The following is an 18,463-nucleotide window of genomic DNA, read 5'->3' on the forward strand; positions in this document are numbered from 1 at the left end:
TGTGTTTTTCTGCTAGGAACCAAAGTTGGCATTTGAAGGTGTGGTCGCCTCTGAACTGTATCCTTGTGTGTTGTTCTACAGCAGTAACCCTGGAGAGAAGGTACTTGATATGCTGTGCATACTACAGGCACTCACTCACAGGCATTAGTGTGTTTTCGCCACCAGACATATCTTTGGCCACAGTCAGTAAAAGTATAATGTTAGAACTAGATTAGAGGAGCACAGACAGAGTGACTGTGAGGAAGCTACAGTATTGTGCCTCTGTATTTCTCACAGGTGGCACTGCGTGACCTCAAGATGCGAGGCATGCCCAGCAACCTTCTCCCCGGGGAGCCTCTCTGCAGCCCTCGGACCACGGTGCTGCTGGAGTCGACGGTGCAGCTCCTCCGCAGGCTCCATCAGTGCGACCAGTGGGCCTCGCACATCAACCAGTACATCCACGCCCACCTGGAGCTCATTGGTCCCCTGCTCAAAGAGGATGACTTCAATCCAGGTCAGACACAGCTTCGGCAGTGGTCCCTTGTAGGCCCGTTTCATTTGATGACACTTTGTTTTCTACTCGCTGTCTGACGTTCTCCTGCAGGCCTCAGTCCCACACACTCTGAGAAGGACGAGAATGAAAGGGACCGAGACGTCGCTGGAGACGACGCGGGGGATTTGTTGGGTCATCGTCGGTGCCTGTCGGAGGCCAAGCTGAATGCTCTTTGCACTGAAGTGTGGCCGGTCCTGGCCCTGATCGGAGGAGTGGACGGCGGCCTCCGGGCTGGAGGTCTGTGTCTGCACAAGCCCAGCGGACGCAGGGCCATTCTGCTGGGCGTCCTGAAAGAAGGAAGCTCTCTAGCCAAGCTTCAGTGGGAGGAGGCAGACCTCTCTGTCAGGTATTACAAATACACATTCATACGCCCCCCTAATTTATGACACGACATGTCATTGCATATGTTTCTTAAAGGATATTTCTCATTAACTTCCATTAAACAGTTCTTATATTTTTCCTGTCTTCGTCCTTTCAGCACGTTTCTTCTTACTCTGTACAATTCTTTCCTGTTAGTGTTTATTTTTCCTCCAAGTAATGTGTCTAACATCTTACTTTACTTTCCTCATTAACCCCCCTGATCTTACTTTCTTTTTGCTTCTTCCTCTCCATTCTTAAATCCATTAACCCCTGTTGAATCCGTCCTGGTGTCACCCCATGCTATATCTGTGGGTTCTTCCCGTCCTTCCCAATAACTAAGCTCCATGAATTCTTGGTCACCCAGCGACACGCCGATCGTCTCACTGGAGCCCTGTGACACATCCTGCTGCGATGTCACGCCGCTCGGAGGCCTCAAACCGACGGTGCTGTTAGACCTGATTTATTTGATGGGGCTGCTGGAGGAGCAGGGATGGCAGGGGGCGTATCCTGCCTCCAGAAGGAAATACTCGGAGGAGAACGCAAGAGAAAGTGAGGCGGTCGAGACGGACCCCTCCCCGTCACCGTCCACAACCAAAGATGCCACGAAGAGTGTTGACCACCAGGAGTTGACCTGTCCACCCCAACCTCCCCAAACACCCCAGACCTCCAAAGCGGATGCCTTTGCACATGAACTGAGAGCAGTTAGAGTCTCCTACCTACTCATCGGAGCTTTGAAATCCTTGACTGTCATTTTTAGTTGCGAGAAGCTTTCCGATTTGCTCGTAGTGCCTAAACATGACCCTTCCTCCTCGATGAGTCCCCTTTCCAGCCCAAACCTTGATCAGGCCAAGGCCAGCGGCACCCAGTGGGATGAGAGTGCCGAGCTGAGGTCAGTGCTTCAGTACGTGGTGCAGAGCATGGTGAAGTGGGCGGTCAGGCCCTGTCCCATCAAACAGAGCGTGTCTCTGGTCGACCTGGAAAGGGCTCAGGTCATGATCTACAAAGGAGCCCTCAGCAGACTGCAGGAGGACAAAGAACACAAAGGTATCTGGATGCATGGACTATATTTAAGACACTCGTGAGTTTAGTTAGTTCTGTGTTGCAGAGCTGTAGACTTCAGCCTCCTGGATAACAGTAGATAACCAACATGAATTTGTCCTGCAAAGTTAAGACAAGTGAAATAAATCAAACTATGACAGAAGCTGGAATCATTAACTGTCAGATTTGCCAGTTAGTTTTCTGTCAGTCGGCTAATAGTTGCAGCTCTAGTTGGTATGTTAAAAAAAAAACAATATTAACAGCTTTGAAATGGAAATGTTGAAATGCTATGACACGTTAATAATGCACATTCAGACCTGAAAGAGCTGGATCTTGTCCTGATGGACGAGGGAGTACTGACGTACTAATAAACATCTCTCTGACACTCACTGTATTCAGGGTCGAGAGATAAAGAGAATAGTTTTATAGAAGTACTGGGTGTGATCTGGCCTCCCTCTCCTCCTTGTCTTTTGCAGAATCAGGCCACCACTTGTCCTCTCAGCCCATTTCCAAGTCCTCCAGCTCCGTGTCCTTGTACAGCGCGGGTTCAGAAGGCACCGCCATCTTTGGCCAATCGAACAGAGCCTCCGCCTCGTCCTCTAACACCGACTTGGCGTCCTCTCTGCCAACCAACCTGCAGGCAGAGGGCCTGGATAATTTCAACCCCTTCTTTCCCATCAGCCTCCTCCAGTGAGTATGGAATGGATTCATCGTGGATTCATTTGATTTCACTGTTGGTTGAGTAATTCATACTAAACATGCTGAATGGACACAAAACACAGCAACCTGAGTTATCTTCCACCCTGAAAGTGTTGTTACTGATTGCTACAGACCTGTATCGTTTGGCAGCAGCAGCTTTTCAGAAGTCCAGGGACTGGGTGAGTTAGGATGTATCTGAACAGAGTTAGGATTCTGCCTGCACTGTCTTTAACCTCAGCTGCAGCTCTGCCTGCTTGTTGTTCTATTAACCCGGCCAGCTGACCACAGCGGCGGTGTCAGTCCTGCTTTCAAGTGGGAAACACACAAAGCCTCAGTGCCATATGATAAAATCAAAGGCGTCCAGTGAGGGGGGTTTTGACGAGAATAGCCCAGAGATAATGAGAAGTCTCTCATAATCCAATTACTTATTGCGCAACCTTCTCTGAATGTGAGTCACAACAGCAGGTACCGGACCTGAGCATTTCTATATTTGACATACGGGGACGCATGCTTGGTTCCTTGTGATTTGTAGGCATCTTGCCTTCTTCCTTCAGTTACAGAACATGATTAATGTCGGGTCTGAATACTGGCAGCACACTGCACTGTGTTACTACTGTGTGTGTATACTGTATCTTGACTCCCTCCAGGCACATGGTCTTAACCCGGTTCCCCACGCTTACCGGCCTGGTTAGCGCTCCGCCCGCGCTGCACCCTTGCTTCAGCCTGGCCAGCTCTGCTTCTTGTGACGCCTTCACAGAGCAGCAGACTAGCTTCATGGAACCAGGTCCCTGCAGCACGCAGGCCCGAAGCAGCCTGGGTAAGAACGAGCGCAGAGATGAGCTGTCGGACATCAATGCAAAGCAAAAAAATAAAAAATCATCTGATCTGACAAATTAGTGACCAATAACATACTGTGTTAAAGAGAATAGCTCTGCTAATCGTTGCGGTCCTGCAGGTCAGTTGATTTAAAACAAATGAATAAAAACATATTCCCCATGCTGGCTTCATATTCAAACGCGCTACTTCTATCATTTTAAAATGAAGTTATTGTAACAATAAGGGGGTTTATGACGACTCGTGGGATCTGTCTGTCTCTTGCATGGTCTTTTATGTTCAGCACGTGTTTTGCTTTGCTATTGGACAGATATGATGTTTGTATTATCAAATGCATGCGTGACAGTTTGTGCCCTCGCACGCTTGAATGGCACCATTTTCTTTTCCTCATCAGTTATGTTGGCGTACTGTTGGTGCTTGTTGTAGTCTTTAAACTGATGAAGCAGAACAGAACCTGAAAGTATTTCACAGCAGTCTTCAGGCGCAGTGTGAACATTATAAATGTAGCTGTGGGCTTGTTTTTGTTTTCTGTGTTTTTTGTGTACTTTTCCTTTTCTCCTCAATCACCAGAACGGACACAAATGTTTGTCACCAGTCGGTTGCTAGAAATGGGATTCTCTATGAGACATATCTACTGGGCCATGGAGGCAGCAGGTACTGCTTTGCGGACTGTCTGTCATCACAACATCTTTTTGCTTGGTGTGCTTTTCTATTTTTTAACATCTGTCCTTCCCCCGTGTGCCGCAGCCTCTTTGTAGTCGGAGGGATTAACGTGATGCTGTTGCTCACGGTGGAAATCAGTTTTTAGGCTTTCAGGTTTTCCCCACTTCTCACGGGAAAAGAGAACAAATGCAAATCCAATTCCCACTAAAATGTTGCTCACAGAATATATCGGCTTCTAAGTCTGCAATTTAACTACAAATTCTCATTCTGAAAAGTGCTATTGGCAGGTAAAATATATATATATATATATATATATATATATATGTTTATGTCAATCTTTATACATTTGAATGTTTTAAATCACAAACCCTCCACATCATTCATATTGTAGGCCTTCCCTCACTTTCCTGTGTCCATCATCTCACACACTAACCCTTGTCAAACACTCTGTATCGTCAGAGCAGATGTGTCCCTCTGACCTCTGACCTCAGACGGCACGCAGCAGCGTGATCATCTGGTGGTGATGTCCAACACGAATTAGAGATGCAACGCTCCATGATCCACCTTTTCTTTTTGAACTCTATGACAGTTCACCTTCCCTGTGGTCCCTCCCAGATGTAGCAGGTGACCTGGACTCGCAAACCATCGAGGTGTTGGCCAGCTGGATGCTGGAGCATCCCCTGACGGAGGAGCAGCAGGCGGCTGAGTCAGCTAGACCGGAGGGTGCTCCCGACACCCCGTCTCCAGATGGGCCAGAGACGGTGCAATGTCCTGAGCGCCCCGCCACTCAAATCAATGAAAGGTCATTTTTTAATTGTATTTCTTTGACGCTGGCGTTATGATGTAATAAATGCAGCCAGTGGGATGATGGGCTGCGTGTTGTTTGGTTTCCAGTCTGTTGCCTGGGCTCGACTGGATAGAGAGGGAGAATTTCTTGGATGTCCACCTCACCAGGAACAGGCCTCCTCCAGCACGGCGGCGACGCTCAGGCCCGAGTCAGAGGACGTCTTTTCGAAGAGCAGGTCAGAGTCACAGCACCGACCCAGAAATGTCGACATGCTCCGATTACCTGATTGAACTGTACTTTTAACTCCTTTTCATTTTTGTTTGAAGCAAACACCATCTTTTCAGACTTGCCGTCACCCACCCCCCTCCCGGAGCTGTACCAGCAGCACACCTCAGTCAGTGATTGGCCGGAGCAGGTGGAGTTCCACCTCTACTCTGCTGAGGAGTCGGAGCTGGGCTACATGGACGACCCGTACCACGAAGAGACTTATGAGGATCTGCTCACCCCGTCGTTCTTCAGCTTGGAGAGAGACGCGCTCCAGATAGTGGAGGTGACAGACACACACACACACACACACACACACACACACACACACACACACACACACACACACACACACACACACACACACACACACACATGTTGTCATCACCAAGGCTGCATGACACAACAGAGACAAAAAATACAATTTGTGATTACTTTGAATTCAGAATATACAAAACTCTGCGTTGCTTGTGGGCCTTTGTGTTCGTTTCATGGTCTGTTTGAACCTTTCAGGCTGGAGAAGAACACAGTCAGATGGTGAAGTGCGAGCTGTGCAGCACCCTCACCCTGCAGTTTAACAATCACATAAAGCGCCGTCACCCGGGTTGCGGTCAGAGCGCTGCGCGTAAAGGTTACGACAGCACCGGGGCCTACGTGGACGTCTGGTTCAAAGGGGAGTGTGGCTCCAACTTCCCCTTCTACCTCCTCTGCAGCTCCTGCAGGGAAAAGTATCTGGCTGCAAACCTGAGCGATCCGAGTTCTAAATACGAACGGTAATTATGGACGCATGCGACCAACAGTGATGCCTCTAGACTGGTTCTTGTTCTCATGCTTCTACAGACCCAGTTGGTTAAAGTAGATTGTTCTAGAGCATGCTGTTTGTGTTCCTTTTGCTGCAGGATTAAAGGCCTGACGTCTGATTTGATTGGCCAGTTGGACAGCACATCTGACGGTAGGGAAGGTCACAGAATACACACGACGGAACAATTTCATCTTTAAAATAGTTCATCTTTGTTCTTATTCTTTTTATATTTTGTATTTCCTTTTGTATATAATCTTGTATATTGTAGTTATTGCTACTGTTTGCTGCTGAGAGCTACCAAACAAAATTTCGTTGTATCACTACAATGACAATAAAAACCTCTTTATCTTATCTTATCTTTATCTTTATCTTTATCTTTATCTTTCAATGAGTGATGCTTGTGTTTGCTCAGATGATTGGGAAATCAGCCACCGAGACGAGTGCTACTCAGGCAAGCTGACGGGACTGGAGGACTTTGGGCTCTTGCTGAGACCACTGGGTCTGTCTGAGAAGAAGCTGGTTCCAGACCCCATTGCCTTCACTGAGCCGGATCCCCTCGGAGCCCTGGTTTACAGCTCAGCTGACCCGACAAGAGCGGCAGCTTCCAAAGGTATTAAGTTTTGGTAGAGAAAGACATTTTTTTTTTTTTTTTTTTATAGTTAAAACAGAATTGCAGAAGATAACGCAATTTAAAAAACGATGTGCTTTGAAACGGTTCTCTGCAGGCCTGTTCATTAGGGAGCAGACAGGCAGTATCCTGTTTAAAGGGCAGAGCAGGGGCTGCTTCAAGGACAGGAGACTGGCATTGCGTCATCATGCACCACTCGCCGAGGCCGTGCCCCCTTTTAGAGGAAGCACCGCGCTGTCACATGAGGAGAGAGAGGAATCCAGGGTGAATATTAGCCGTCAGTGTAGTACATCGCTACATGATGCTGGTGACAGTTACTGCTGGTGTGCAGCTGGCTTCAGTGGGAGGCTGCTGCAGTGAAGTCTCACAGCGCAGCAGCATCAGGCTGTCGTCTCCATCTTATTCTCACCTAGTCTGGATCAAACTGCTGGCTGTTATCAGGTTGTGTATGTAAGTCTGAATAAAGCGATATCTGGCGACTGTGTTGGGTCATTGATCCACATGGACAGGGAAAGGGTCATGACATCATGACCGCAGAACGATCAACCTTCATTTATTAATGAATGCGCAGGTTCAGACAAGGACGCAAAACGATTGTTACACATGGGAGAAAGAAAGAAATACATGTAAACTTGTCAAAATTATAATCCAAACAAATTGCACTGACAACCGTTCGTCTGCCCTGAGTGTAGGACAGCGTGACGCCAAGCCAAGCACAACTCTCCACACGCCTCTGACGATGAACTCGCTGGCCACATGACTCTGTAGCTAACCGTCCTCTTGTTCATGTTGCAGTGAATGTTTCTGTAACTACGTCTCTGAACGATTGAGCCCACTTGTTGTAACACCCGCCCACGCTCCCTCTGTCCAACCACAGTCAAACTCACTGCAGCACGGTGACTCATCACTCATTCATCTGAAGCACACGGCAGGGTCCGACGTGATCCATTGTTCTGACTTTTCTGCATGCCCACGCGATGTGGTGTTTTTTATAAAAAATGTGAGTTTAGCGAGATGTGTAAGGGATTCGTCCCAACGACTTCCAGTAGCATGGCTTTTGATGCGTGTGGTTCTTCACCAGGGACTGCCCCTGTCGAGCAGAAGGCCTCTCTGAGCCTTGGACAGCAGGCAGTATCACTGAGGGACTCTCATGATAGACTGAAGGCTTTAAGAAGAGTCACCTCCACGGCCCAGATTCTGCTAGCTTACAGCATGGTGATGAGAGCTCTGTCTCAGACTGCCTCCAGGTACATTCCACCACAAGATATAGCCTTAACGCTCACCCCCCCTCCATCAATTCAATGTGGTTTCAACAGTCTTCTTCTTTAATCTTCCTCTCCAGCGCGTCAGTGTGCAGCCACTCTAGCGGACTGGAGTCCTTGGGTCTGGCAGATATCCGTATCCTGGTTCGTCTGATGACCCTAGCGGCAGGGGGCAGGGCTCACACCTGTGTGGACAGACAGCCGGGTGTGAAGGGGCTGACGACGGAGCGCAGCAGCTCCACCTGCCTCAGCTTCCTGACCTCGGCCATCGGCAGCGTGGTGTCCCACAGCCCCGCTGCTTACAGGCAGCTGGTGGAGATATGCACTCAGGTCAGTTTTCTTCAGCCAACCCACTAATCATAGACACTGTATTATGCGGATTACTAGTAACTGTTAGCAAATGAATGGAGGTCCTTGAATGTCTTTTGTTTTACATTATTGCCTGTATTGTAGGATCTGATGGCAGCAGCTACAGGGGTGAACATCGGGGCCATCGCTGACCCGCAGCAGAGGAGTCGTCTGAACTCCAGTCAAACAGCAGCAGCCCAGGGAGCCCAGCAACAGAAGGACTTCAGTGAGCAGATGCCGCCCACGTTCCTGGTCACACAAAACCTGGTGTCCCTGCTCACCGAAAAGGGCGTTATCTGCCACGGCCCAGATAAGACAGAACACGAGGCTAATGGTGATAATGTGTAATTATTTCTTACGGTGTTTGAAATGTTGTGAGTTTGTTATTCATCGTAGCTCTCCTCTTCATATGTGACCTAGACACAGGAAACCAAGGGGTGTCTTCTTCGTCCTTGCCTCCTTCCCCTTTACCCCACCTGAGTGCCAGGGTGGGCCCTCTGGAGCTGGCTAATGCGTTGGCAGCATGTGTGCTGTCTGCCCGGCTGACCAGTAAACACCGCCAGTGGGCAGCAAAGCAGTTGGTGCAGGCTTTGGCTGCCACAGGGAGGGACGGTCCTAATCGGCCCCAAACATACAGCGACCTGGCTGGCGATTTGCGCAAAAGTTCCCTCAAGAGGCTGGAAGGACATTACAACAAGGTGAGGGACTCGGCATGTGATCCGCATCGTGGCTTCATGTGTTACGTCTCGGTAAACGAGGGAACGGGCCCGGCGTTTCACAAATTAAAAGAAGCTTTCCGTTGTTTCTGTTCCGTTCAGGTGACCAGCTGTTCCTGGAACAGTGACCAGAATCTGCTGGCTACCTGCTCTCAGGACAAGGTGGTGCAACTGTGGAGCATCAGCCAGAACAATGTGGAGTTACACACCACCTTCTCCTGCATTACCAGGTTTTCACTGCTTGTTTCAGTGGTGTTTTGTCCAGTGAGGGTTTTACAGTGGCATGCAAGTTCTTCATCCTGACTGTGACTCTGACTCTCTCCAGTAAGGTGGACAGATCGAGCAGCGAGAGGGCCGGTAGATGTCAGCACATGGCTCCTGTGTACTGGAGTACAGGGGGGAACTTTTTGGCTGCCCCAGATAACAAACACGTCACCATCATGAACATCAGGGGTAAGGGGGACTTTTGCCGTATCCCTAACTATCGAGGCAGAACTTAAATGTCCAATATGCCCAGTAGTTAATTGATTTGTCGTGTTACTTCAGGATCTCATTGTCACGTGGAGGCTCAGGTGTCTCGGGTCACAGCCCTCTGCTGGGCTCAGACCTTCAGCTCGTCGGTTCTCGACCAGACGACGGCCGGTCAGAACAGACCCGCCGAGAGTCTGTTGGTGGCCCGGCTGGACGGCTCTCTCTGCTGGCTGCAGGTCACCATGCAGCAGATAGACCTGCATGTAACGAGCACCGAACTCACCCGCTGCCACCGGAAAGAGGGTGAGGAGGCTGCTGCACACACACACGCACACGCACACGCACACGCACACACACACACACACACACACACACACACACACACACTGTTACTCTTACAGAATGAAATAAGGAGATTGAAGTCACTGTCAGGTTCACAGTGAGTCACAAGCTGGAACTGTTTTTTAACTGGACACAGTGACTTCCTGGAGCTAGCTGTTTCTCTTTTCACTATGCTAAGCTAACTGCCCGCTTGCTGTAGCTTAATGTTACACAGACAAGTGTGGTATCAATCTTCACATCTCAAGTCTCAAAATGTGACTGTGTTCACTAAAGAGATCGGTCTTCTCCTCCGATGTCTCCCAGCTCCTCAGTGCGTCGCCTGGCACAGTGAGGACAAGCCTTTTGCAGTGGGCTACCCCAATGGAATGATCCTTTTGTCCACAACTGAGACCTATCAGAATGAGCAGCCTGTAGTGCTGTCTGTCTTTCAGGTTTGTCTGCAAAATGCACTCCGGAGCACAAAAACACCTCACAAATAACCCTATTTACCTATTTACCTCACACCCAAGTCAGTGGACAGTCTCCTCTCGCTGACCGCTCCCCTCTCGCTCTCCTCCCCCCTACAGGACAGTGTGGGTTCTCTCAAGTGGGACCCCACGGGACACTTGCTGCTCTGCTTGGGGAGGTCAGAGGTAGTGAAGATACTGGGACGCTCGGGGGGGAACTGGGTGACCCTCCACTCCCTCGTCCACTCCAGCACCGTTAACATCGCAGAATGGTGCCCCCTCTCTGGCAGAGTGCCGGACCCCAGACTCATGGTGGCTGCGTGAGTTTACAGAAGTAGTTCTTCTTCCTTTCTTTGAATGTTGTGCTTCTGTCCTAACATCACCCTCAACTTAAGAGACGGAGGTAGTGGACATCTCGTTGTAGATCTGATATATTAATAACCTTGATATTAATGTTGCTATGCTTGTTGTATATTCTCATGTATTTCTCTCCCTGTTCCTGTAGAGGTTGTCAGAATGGCTCTGTGCATGTCTGGACGCTGCCACAGGGCGGGACGTTTGTATCTTTGCCCAACATATTGAACAGCTCCCAGCATCAAGATAAAAGCTCCGATGTCAAGGTCAGTTTGGATTATAGGTTGGAGCTCCTATTTGCAGCCCTGGTACTACAAATATCCTTAAATTGTAGTGTGATGGAAGATCATGGGGATTATATGTGCCGGTCACTCATTTAGTTAGATTTTCTCTGGTGGTGTTTGCAACAGTCGCCTCTGATTTAAGCTCATTTAATCATCCTGTTCTGGTTGTTTTCACAGCAGGAGAGTGCAAAGTGTGCGTTTGTGCTTCATGGCCACATCACAGCAGTGAAGTCGCTGTCGTTCTGCTCCAGTGGACTGGCTCTGGTCTCTGGAGGGATAGGGGGACTGCTCAACATCTGGTCCTTACAGGTCAGAAACAACGCTTGACCTGAAGTCAGTGCAACAGTCAACATTAGCAGACCGCTAAACCATCTGTCTGTGCATCTTGCAGGATGGCTCAGTCTTGCAGACTGTTACAGGTTTGGGTTCAGTCGTCAGCACTACCTGGATACCAAATTTGGGTGTAGCTGCCTGCTTTGGGAGGTCAAAGGTAATGTGGATCACTCCTAACTTTAACTTCCAAGGCTTGTTTCCTGTTTGTATTCTACTACAAACAGTCTCCTGTCTTCTTTAACTTCATATTTAGCATACAGACGTTAATACGATCTTCATACTATTCTATACTAATGTTAACTTTGATATTATTTATCAGTTTATTACAATAAGAGAAGATGTAAAAACATGTTTGCAGCTGCAGCGTTGTCACTTTACAGTTCTGTTGTCATTGTTTCTTCTCCAGGATGTGTTGTTGATCTGCTGCACCCCTGACTGGATCAGTCAGAACCACGTGCTAGCTTCCTGTCGCATGGTCCTCAGAAGCCAGAGCATCCTGGGTCTAAATCGAGCGCCTTGCTTAGCCGTCTTTCTGGAGAGGCTGCCCCTGTTGTTGCAGGAGCAGTACAGCTATGAGCGGGTCAGTACTGCAGCTATGCTTTAAAGTCTGTGTTGTTTTTGCGGGCCTCAGCTGAGACCTGATTTTTTTACATTGCGTCTCTTAATGCAGACCCATGTGGCGGCCGGGGACCAGCTGGTCCACAGTGCCTTCCTGCAGAGCCTGGCCTCCCTGAGCGTTGGGTTGTCCTTAGAGAAACACCTGTGCCGTTACCCTCGCCCTCCACACCACCCAAGTCCCGATGCCCCCTCCTGCCCGCCAGAGTGGAGCTGGCTCGCCACTTACGCCACTACCGTCCGCAGCGCTGAGGCTATTGCCAGCGGTACTGCCTTCCCAGAATCCTTCAGTCTTTCCGAGTTTCAGGAGGTGGATGTCACTGAAATCAGCATGGCACTGGTGAGTGAGCTGTTGTTTCTTTAGGAAGTGGTTGGACGTGTTTCAGGAATCTGAATTGACTGCAATAAACACAAGTTTCCCAAAGTAGCTATTGAGAGGCTTCTCTGTTCACTAGGACAACAGTAAGTGGAGCTTCAGGATGGATGAACAGCTGATGTCATGGGCCACCACCAGACCAGAGGTAACAGCTTAGCCGTCTTGAAACACAATAAAGTCTTTACGTTACGTTTCTCTCTGTCTCTCTCGCCTGTCTGCACAATGAAACAGTCCTTTACTTTAGCTGGAGAGTGTTTCAATGTGTTGTGCTTTCTGTTCCCCCTGCTGTGCTTCTTAGGACTGGCAGCTCGGGGGGAAGAGTGAGGTCTACTTGTGGGGGAACGGACGTTACGGACAGTTGGCAGGAATGGGAACCAACCTCATGATGCCTACTCTTGCACCCTCTCTGTTACAGACACAACAGGTAGCAACTTGTTTTTTCACACAGGACACAGGCTTTGTCCATGATCTCTACTGTTTTCTAATGTTTCTCTCCCTTTTGCGGGTGTTGTCTTTCAGGTTGTGTGTGGACAGAACTGCTCCTTCCTGGTCCAGTCCAATGGGACAGTATTGGCTGTGGGAGAAGGACAGTATGGCCGACTGGGTCAGGGAAACTCTGATGATCTCTATGTCCCCACTATCATCTCTGCTTTTCAAGGTACGGTATTCATCCAAATGTGTCCAAAACAGAAAGGAGAAGAGAGCAGTGTTGCAGTACTTCAGTGGAATGCAGGAGCTTGTTCTCCTGGGTTCTAGACGTTGAGCTGCACTGACTCTCTGATCTGACTCTGATCTGACTCTGATCTGACTCTGATCTGCGGGTTAGGGTACGTGGTGACTCAGCTGGTGACGTCCTGCGGATCTGACGGACACTCCATGGCCCTGACTGAGACTGGGGAGGTGTTCAGTTGGGGGGATGGAGATTTTGGAAAACTGGGCCACGGCAACAGTGAAAGGCAGAGGAGACCTAAACAGATAGAGGCCTTACAAGGAGAAGAGGTCATCCAGGTAGAGACTCCGATGATGAAGCTTAAGTTTTAACAGACAAATCATTGTATCTGTTTTCTGAACTGATGACTTGTCTTCCTCTTCCCAGCTCGCTTGTGGTTTCCGGCACTCGGCGGTAGTAACGGCAGACGGGAAGCTGTTCACCTTCGGCAGCGGTGAATCCGGTCGCCTGGGTCAACGGTCAACATCCAACAAGATGCTGCCTGAGAGGGTGGCTGCCCTGGAGGGCTACCATGTGGGGCAGGTGAGGAATGGACCGTTTGTTTGAACCTCAGGTGGAGACACAGCATCCACTGTGAAAACATAACAACCTCACTACCTCGCTCAGGTGTCGTGTGGTCTCAACCACACACTGGTGCTGTCCCTCGATGGAATGGTGGTGTGGGCGTTTGGAGATGGGGATTACGGCAAACTGGGAACCGGTTCCTCTACAGCGAAATACTACCCTCAGGTCAGTTCATGGTGACAGAGACATGCTCGTTGTTCCCTCTGTTGTGTCCATTGCTTTAAGTATTTATTCACTTATCTTAATCGAGTGCTTTTGTCTAGTATAGATGAAATATTATTTTTGGCTGTTCATAATTTCAGAAAGTGGAACAGCTCTGCAACAGGGGAATTAAGAAGGTCAGCTGTGGAACTCAGTTCTCGGTGGCGTTGGCCTGTTATGGACACGTTTACACATTTGGACAAGGTACGTTTCACTGTGGACGTTTCACTGTGGACGTCTCACTGTGGACTACTGAAACCTAGTGTCTCTTACTTACGTCATAACTATGCTGCATTCTTTTAAGGGTAAATTACTTGATCTGAAATTCTTAAATTGACCCTTAAAAACACACAAACATGAAGATCTGATGTGTATTTACAACTAATAAAGTGTAAATTAGTTTCTACTTATTGTGATGTTTTCTGCCACAGTGTCTTTTCTTTTTGATGCTACTTAGTCAGTGTTAATGTGTGACAGGGAGGGAATGTTCTCTTCAAAAATCCCTCTAAATCAATTCACTTACTTGGCTTAATGAAAGCTGCATGCGTGAATTAATATTCACGTTTCTTGTTGTATTTTTTGTATCTTCCAATGTGTTACTTGGCTTCCTTCCGTCTCTCAGAGCGTCTGATCGGCCTGCCGGACTCCATGCTGAGGAATAAGTCCCGCCCCCAGCTCGTGCCGTCTCTGGAGGGACTGTTCATAGAGGACGTGGCTGTGGGCTGTGAACATGTGCTCGCCCTGTCCTCCACCGGAGACGTCTATGCCTGGGGCTGCAACAGTGAGGGACAGGTAAACATGTCCTCTGGAATGAAATCACACACTTCAACCATCTGAAGTGTGCTTTCATTGCACATCAGAAGCACAATGGTTTGACTTTTATGTGCTGTGTGTGTGTGTGTGTGTGTGTGTGTGTGTGTGTGTGTGTGTGTGTGTGTGTGTGTGTGTGTGTGTGTGTGTGTGTGTGTGTGTGTGTGTGTGTGTGTGTGTGTGTGTGTGTGTGTGTTCCAGCTTGGCCTTGGCCACTCCAACCCAGTGAAAGAGCCCACGCTCTTAACAAACCTCCAGGGGAAAAACATAAGACAGATCTCCGCTGGCCGCTGCCACAGTTCAGCATGGACCACCCCCTCTACCTCAATGAAAACCTCAGGTACACACTCAGCCCTGCAGCACAAGCAAATACTCTCTGTAGCTATGATCCATGAAAGGCAACACGCTCGGGACTCTCCGATTGTCCCCTTCTTCTCCAGGTGGCCCTGGAAGTTTCCAGCTAGGCCTTCCCCAGTTGGTCCCTCCCCAGTACAACACTCTGAAGGACTGCAGCCCTGATGTCCTCAGCATGCGCCTCAGGGTGCTCTACCACTTCTCTGATCTCATGTACAAGTCCTGGAGGCTGCTCAACCTGGACGCCAAGAATCCGGTAATCTGTTCTTTCATTCTCATAATGATCCACCTGCTGCTTGTTAGCCTTCTCTGTGCCTCGCCGTCATTCACTTCCTCCTATCTCATTCCCCGTCCTGCACTCTGTCCAGCTGTTCATGTCACGCTATAGTTCGGGGACGACGGCCATCATCCGGGGTGATCTCAGAGGTCTCCTGTCCCCCAAGGTCAACACTCTGCCTCTGGTGCGCTCCATTGGCAGGACAATGACCCAGGGCAAAACGTATGGGCCACAGATCACTGTGAAACGGATCTCCACAAGGTGAGGATGGCCATGCTACTCAGTCTTCAGGGGTCAGCTGGTGGAGAAACAGGAGGTGACCAAAATAACTGGCCATGTCAAGACTTCCGTCCGTTCTTTGTGTTGCAGTTTTCTATTTCTTTTCTATGTGATGTCGTTTGTTCCTCGAAGCTGTGATCGATGTCCCCCTCCCTTACACTCCACAGAGGACGTTCGAGCAAACCCATCTTTGTGCAGATCGCCAAGCAAGTGGTGAGCCTGAATCCTCCGGAGCTGCGGCTTCCATCGCGGGCCTGGAAGGTCAAGCTGGTTGGAGAGGGAGCCGACGATGCCGGGGGAGTGTTTGATGACACCATAACCGAGATGTGCCAGGTAGGATGGAAACCACGCAGAGAAAGGTCTAAGAGCAGCAGAGACGGCTAAAAATGAAGCCTGGAGTATTCTCTGCTGCTCGTAAATTGACAAAATGAAATGTGTTTTCACCAGGAGCTGCAGTCTGGCGTGGTGGATCTTCTGATTCATACTCCCAACAGCTTTGCAGATGTGGGCAGTAACACTGACAGGTGCACATTTTGTACTTATCTTTTAATAGCTGCAACAGAAACAGTACCTTTTTAAGCATAACTTAACATAAAATCATCCGATAGGTTCCTGCTGAACCCAGCGGCTCTCTCAGAGGACCACATGGTCCAGTTTCGCTTCCTGGGCATCCTCATGGCTGTGGCTATCCGCACCAAGAAGCCTCTGGACCTACATCTGGCTCCTTGGGTGTGGAAACAGCTCTGCTCGATGCCACTGGGAGAGCCTGACCTGGAGGAGGTGGACCTGCTCACCTACCGCACCCTGCACGGCATCCGCCACCTGGAAAACAGCGGAATCACAGAGGACAACTTCCATGTGGTGAGACACCGTGCACTTCCTCCAACTGCTGAGTTCACCTTTTCCTGCTCCGTGTTCCAACCCCTCACTTTGTCTTTCTATACTCCTGCAACATCTCCCAATGAAGATGATCCCGCTGGACTTGTTTATGGCTCAGAGTGCAGACGGAAGGCTGGTGCCTGTGGTTGCTGGAGGTCAGAACATCTCCCTGACCTTCGCCAACAGGACTGAATATGTTGAGAGAGCTCTGGACTGCAGGCTCCATGAAATGGATTCACAGGTTTGAAATGTTGCAGATTGATTTTGGTGAATTTAGCCGATCTCTTCAAATGCATCCACATAACCTATAGGTCCTATATGCTGCAAACTGTTGCATATTATATCTCTAAAAAATAAGAGTTATTCTACAAATTCCCACCATCTGAACTCAGCAGACAGACCTGACCTACATAGAGCGTTGTATTGTACAGTATGAAATGAGTGTGTATTTCCCCCGACTGTATCTGAACCTCATCCATTTTAAACACCAGCCTGCCCACCAGCTTCCATTAAGGCTCACTAGACGGACTGTTTGTTGTGCTGTTGTTGGCGCTCCCTTCATCTCGTCCTCAGAAGCATCAAAGCTGACGTTGTTCTGTTGTGTCCAGGTGGCAGCAGTCAGAGAGGGCATGTCCACCATCATCCCCGTGCCCCTCCTCTCCCTGCTGACGGCACAGCAGCTGGAGCAGCTGGTCTGTGGCCTGCCAGAGGTCTCTGTTGAGATGCTGAAGAAGCTGGTGCGCTACCGTGACATCAACGAGAGCCACCAGCTCATTGGCTGGTTCTGGCAGAGCCTGGAGGAGTTCACCAATGAGGAGCGAGTGCTTTTCCTCCGTTTCGTCTCCGGCCGCTCCAGGCTGCCTTCCAACCCGGCCGACATCACGCAGAAGTTCCAAATCATCAAGGTTGATAGGGTGAGGTCACCGCTAACGAAAACACGGAGCCTGTTCAGGAGGGCGAACGTATCAATAGTACAAACTGCTAAACTTTCTCCCTCCGTCATTCCCTTCAGCCCGTCAACGGCCTCCCTACTGCACAGACCTGCTTCTTCCTGTTCCGCCTGCCCCCGTACACGAGCCAGGCCGTCCTCGCCGAGCGTCTGCGTTACTCCATCCACAACTGCCCCTCGATCGACATGGACAACTACATGCTGACCCACAACACCGACCCGGCGGACAGCTCCGACCCGGAGGAGTGAGGCGGCCGGCTGAGGTCCGCCTGGCGACGAATGTATCTTCTCCCATGCCATGCACATTATGCACTGAACACAGACTTTTATTCGCCAAACCTGTAAGGTAGTGTACTGTACTGTTTATATGTTGGTTGGAATTAAAGATGCGTGTAGTTTTGGTTTTCCAGATGTGCAAGGTGTTGTAATTACAGCAGTGCTTACTCTGAATGGACACTACAGGGATACGGAATAAGAGTTTTTAAGAGATATATATATATAGGTGAATAAGCCACACAAAAGGAGTTAACGTGCCTGTTTGTTTGAAAATATGTAATAATTTAATGACCTGTCCCACACAGACAGTATTATTGTAAAATAAAAGAGTGTTTAAATAAGTATTTTGGTGTAGGCCTGTTGTTATTTTCTGAACAATATGCACAAGATGTATTTACGTTCATATTATGAATTAAGTGAATGCATAAGCTTGCTTGTGTGGGCTTTCACATGCATGGCAACTTTATATTGTGCGCACAGAAGACCGTAGAGCCACACCTGCTGTCAGAAATATGAAGTAATAGAAGGTTACTGTACAATTCTGCATTATGACATGAAAACAACCTTATGTGCTGCTGTTATGTATCAATAATCTACTATATGATGGCGATGTGGTAGCCTCACGCGCAATGTCAACAGGCGCGTAAAAACGGCAATGCGCATGCCCAAAGTCGGGCGCTGCCATCTGATTGGCTGTTTGCCAGGCGCTCCTGTCATTTGCTCGAAGTTGCCCAAACGTTGAAGAACTCCAGATCAAACCGTCAGACGCGGAATGTTGTTCTGAACCAAACAGCTGATCAAAGTGACCACATTTGCGGTCCAGTGGTGAAGAAACATGGCGGACTGGCAGCGTGTCAGAGGAGACGCGCTTTGTTTAAACTCACGGGGCTCTGCAGGAGATGATGTCCGGTCATGAACACACGGTGAGCGTTCCGCGTGTCATCCGGAAAGGATTCGCACATCTGAGAGCAGCAGAACCAGCGCAGACAG

The 18,463-nt window shown here is 49.2% G+C and overlaps 1 protein-coding gene across 5 annotated transcripts in view; it reads left to right on the forward strand.

Moving 5' to 3' along the window:
- Positions 1 to 17,817, forward strand: part of LOC137869384 (probable E3 ubiquitin-protein ligase HERC1) — a 34,834-nt gene extending 17,017 nt beyond the window's left edge. For 2 of the 5 annotated variants that reach the window (XM_068706789.1, XM_068706791.1), the window contains exons 37-80: positions 17 to 100; positions 277 to 493; positions 584 to 878; positions 1,233 to 1,936; positions 2,407 to 2,620; positions 3,277 to 3,446; positions 4,034 to 4,117; positions 4,742 to 4,928; positions 5,021 to 5,148; positions 5,240 to 5,463; positions 5,691 to 5,950; positions 6,077 to 6,129; positions 6,392 to 6,589; positions 7,689 to 7,854; positions 7,950 to 8,199; positions 8,323 to 8,551; positions 8,638 to 8,915; positions 9,036 to 9,163; positions 9,259 to 9,386; positions 9,480 to 9,707; positions 10,050 to 10,177; positions 10,313 to 10,512; positions 10,698 to 10,812; positions 11,008 to 11,139; positions 11,222 to 11,320; positions 11,570 to 11,743; positions 11,834 to 12,118; positions 12,234 to 12,299; positions 12,453 to 12,578; positions 12,674 to 12,812; positions 12,981 to 13,162; positions 13,251 to 13,406; positions 13,491 to 13,613; positions 13,751 to 13,853; positions 14,272 to 14,441; positions 14,661 to 14,799; positions 14,900 to 15,069; positions 15,182 to 15,351; positions 15,537 to 15,702; positions 15,817 to 15,893; positions 15,978 to 16,230; positions 16,337 to 16,489; positions 16,857 to 17,162; positions 17,261 to 17,817. In XM_068706789.1, the coding sequence (XP_068562890.1) occupies positions 17 to 100; positions 277 to 493; positions 584 to 878; positions 1,233 to 1,936; positions 2,407 to 2,620; positions 3,277 to 3,446; positions 4,034 to 4,117; positions 4,742 to 4,928; positions 5,021 to 5,148; positions 5,240 to 5,463; positions 5,691 to 5,950; positions 6,077 to 6,129; positions 6,392 to 6,589; positions 7,689 to 7,854; positions 7,950 to 8,199; positions 8,323 to 8,551; positions 8,638 to 8,915; positions 9,036 to 9,163; positions 9,259 to 9,386; positions 9,480 to 9,707; positions 10,050 to 10,177; positions 10,313 to 10,512; positions 10,698 to 10,812; positions 11,008 to 11,139; positions 11,222 to 11,320; positions 11,570 to 11,743; positions 11,834 to 12,118; positions 12,234 to 12,299; positions 12,453 to 12,578; positions 12,674 to 12,812; positions 12,981 to 13,162; positions 13,251 to 13,406; positions 13,491 to 13,613; positions 13,751 to 13,853; positions 14,272 to 14,441; positions 14,661 to 14,799; positions 14,900 to 15,069; positions 15,182 to 15,351; positions 15,537 to 15,702; positions 15,817 to 15,893; positions 15,978 to 16,230; positions 16,337 to 16,489; positions 16,857 to 17,162; positions 17,261 to 17,446 (8,043 nt within the window). In that variant the 3' untranslated portion in view covers positions 17,447 to 17,817. The remainder of the gene's footprint in view (positions 1 to 16; positions 101 to 276; positions 494 to 583; positions 879 to 1,232; positions 1,937 to 2,406; positions 2,621 to 3,276; positions 3,447 to 4,033; positions 4,118 to 4,741; positions 4,929 to 5,020; positions 5,149 to 5,239; positions 5,464 to 5,690; positions 5,951 to 6,076; positions 6,130 to 6,391; positions 6,590 to 7,688; positions 7,855 to 7,949; positions 8,200 to 8,322; positions 8,552 to 8,637; positions 8,916 to 9,035; positions 9,164 to 9,258; positions 9,387 to 9,479; positions 9,708 to 10,049; positions 10,178 to 10,312; positions 10,513 to 10,697; positions 10,813 to 11,007; positions 11,140 to 11,221; positions 11,321 to 11,569; positions 11,744 to 11,833; positions 12,119 to 12,233; positions 12,300 to 12,452; positions 12,579 to 12,673; positions 12,813 to 12,980; positions 13,163 to 13,250; positions 13,407 to 13,490; positions 13,614 to 13,750; positions 13,854 to 14,271; positions 14,442 to 14,660; positions 14,800 to 14,899; positions 15,070 to 15,181; positions 15,352 to 15,536; positions 15,703 to 15,816; positions 15,894 to 15,977; positions 16,231 to 16,336; positions 16,490 to 16,856; positions 17,163 to 17,260) is intronic. The other 3 variants (XM_068706790.1, XM_068706792.1, XM_068706793.1) reach the window with 3 other exon arrangements.
- The last annotated feature ends 646 nt before the right edge of the window (positions 17,818 to 18,463 follow it).

The sequence above is a fragment of the Cebidichthys violaceus genome, unplaced genomic scaffold (assembly GCF_023349555.1).
Source record: "Cebidichthys violaceus isolate CVI_PGR_0920_01 unplaced genomic scaffold, fCebVio1.0.p SCAF_12, whole genome shotgun sequence".
NCBI lineage: Eukaryota > Metazoa > Chordata > Actinopteri > Perciformes > Stichaeidae > Cebidichthys > Cebidichthys violaceus.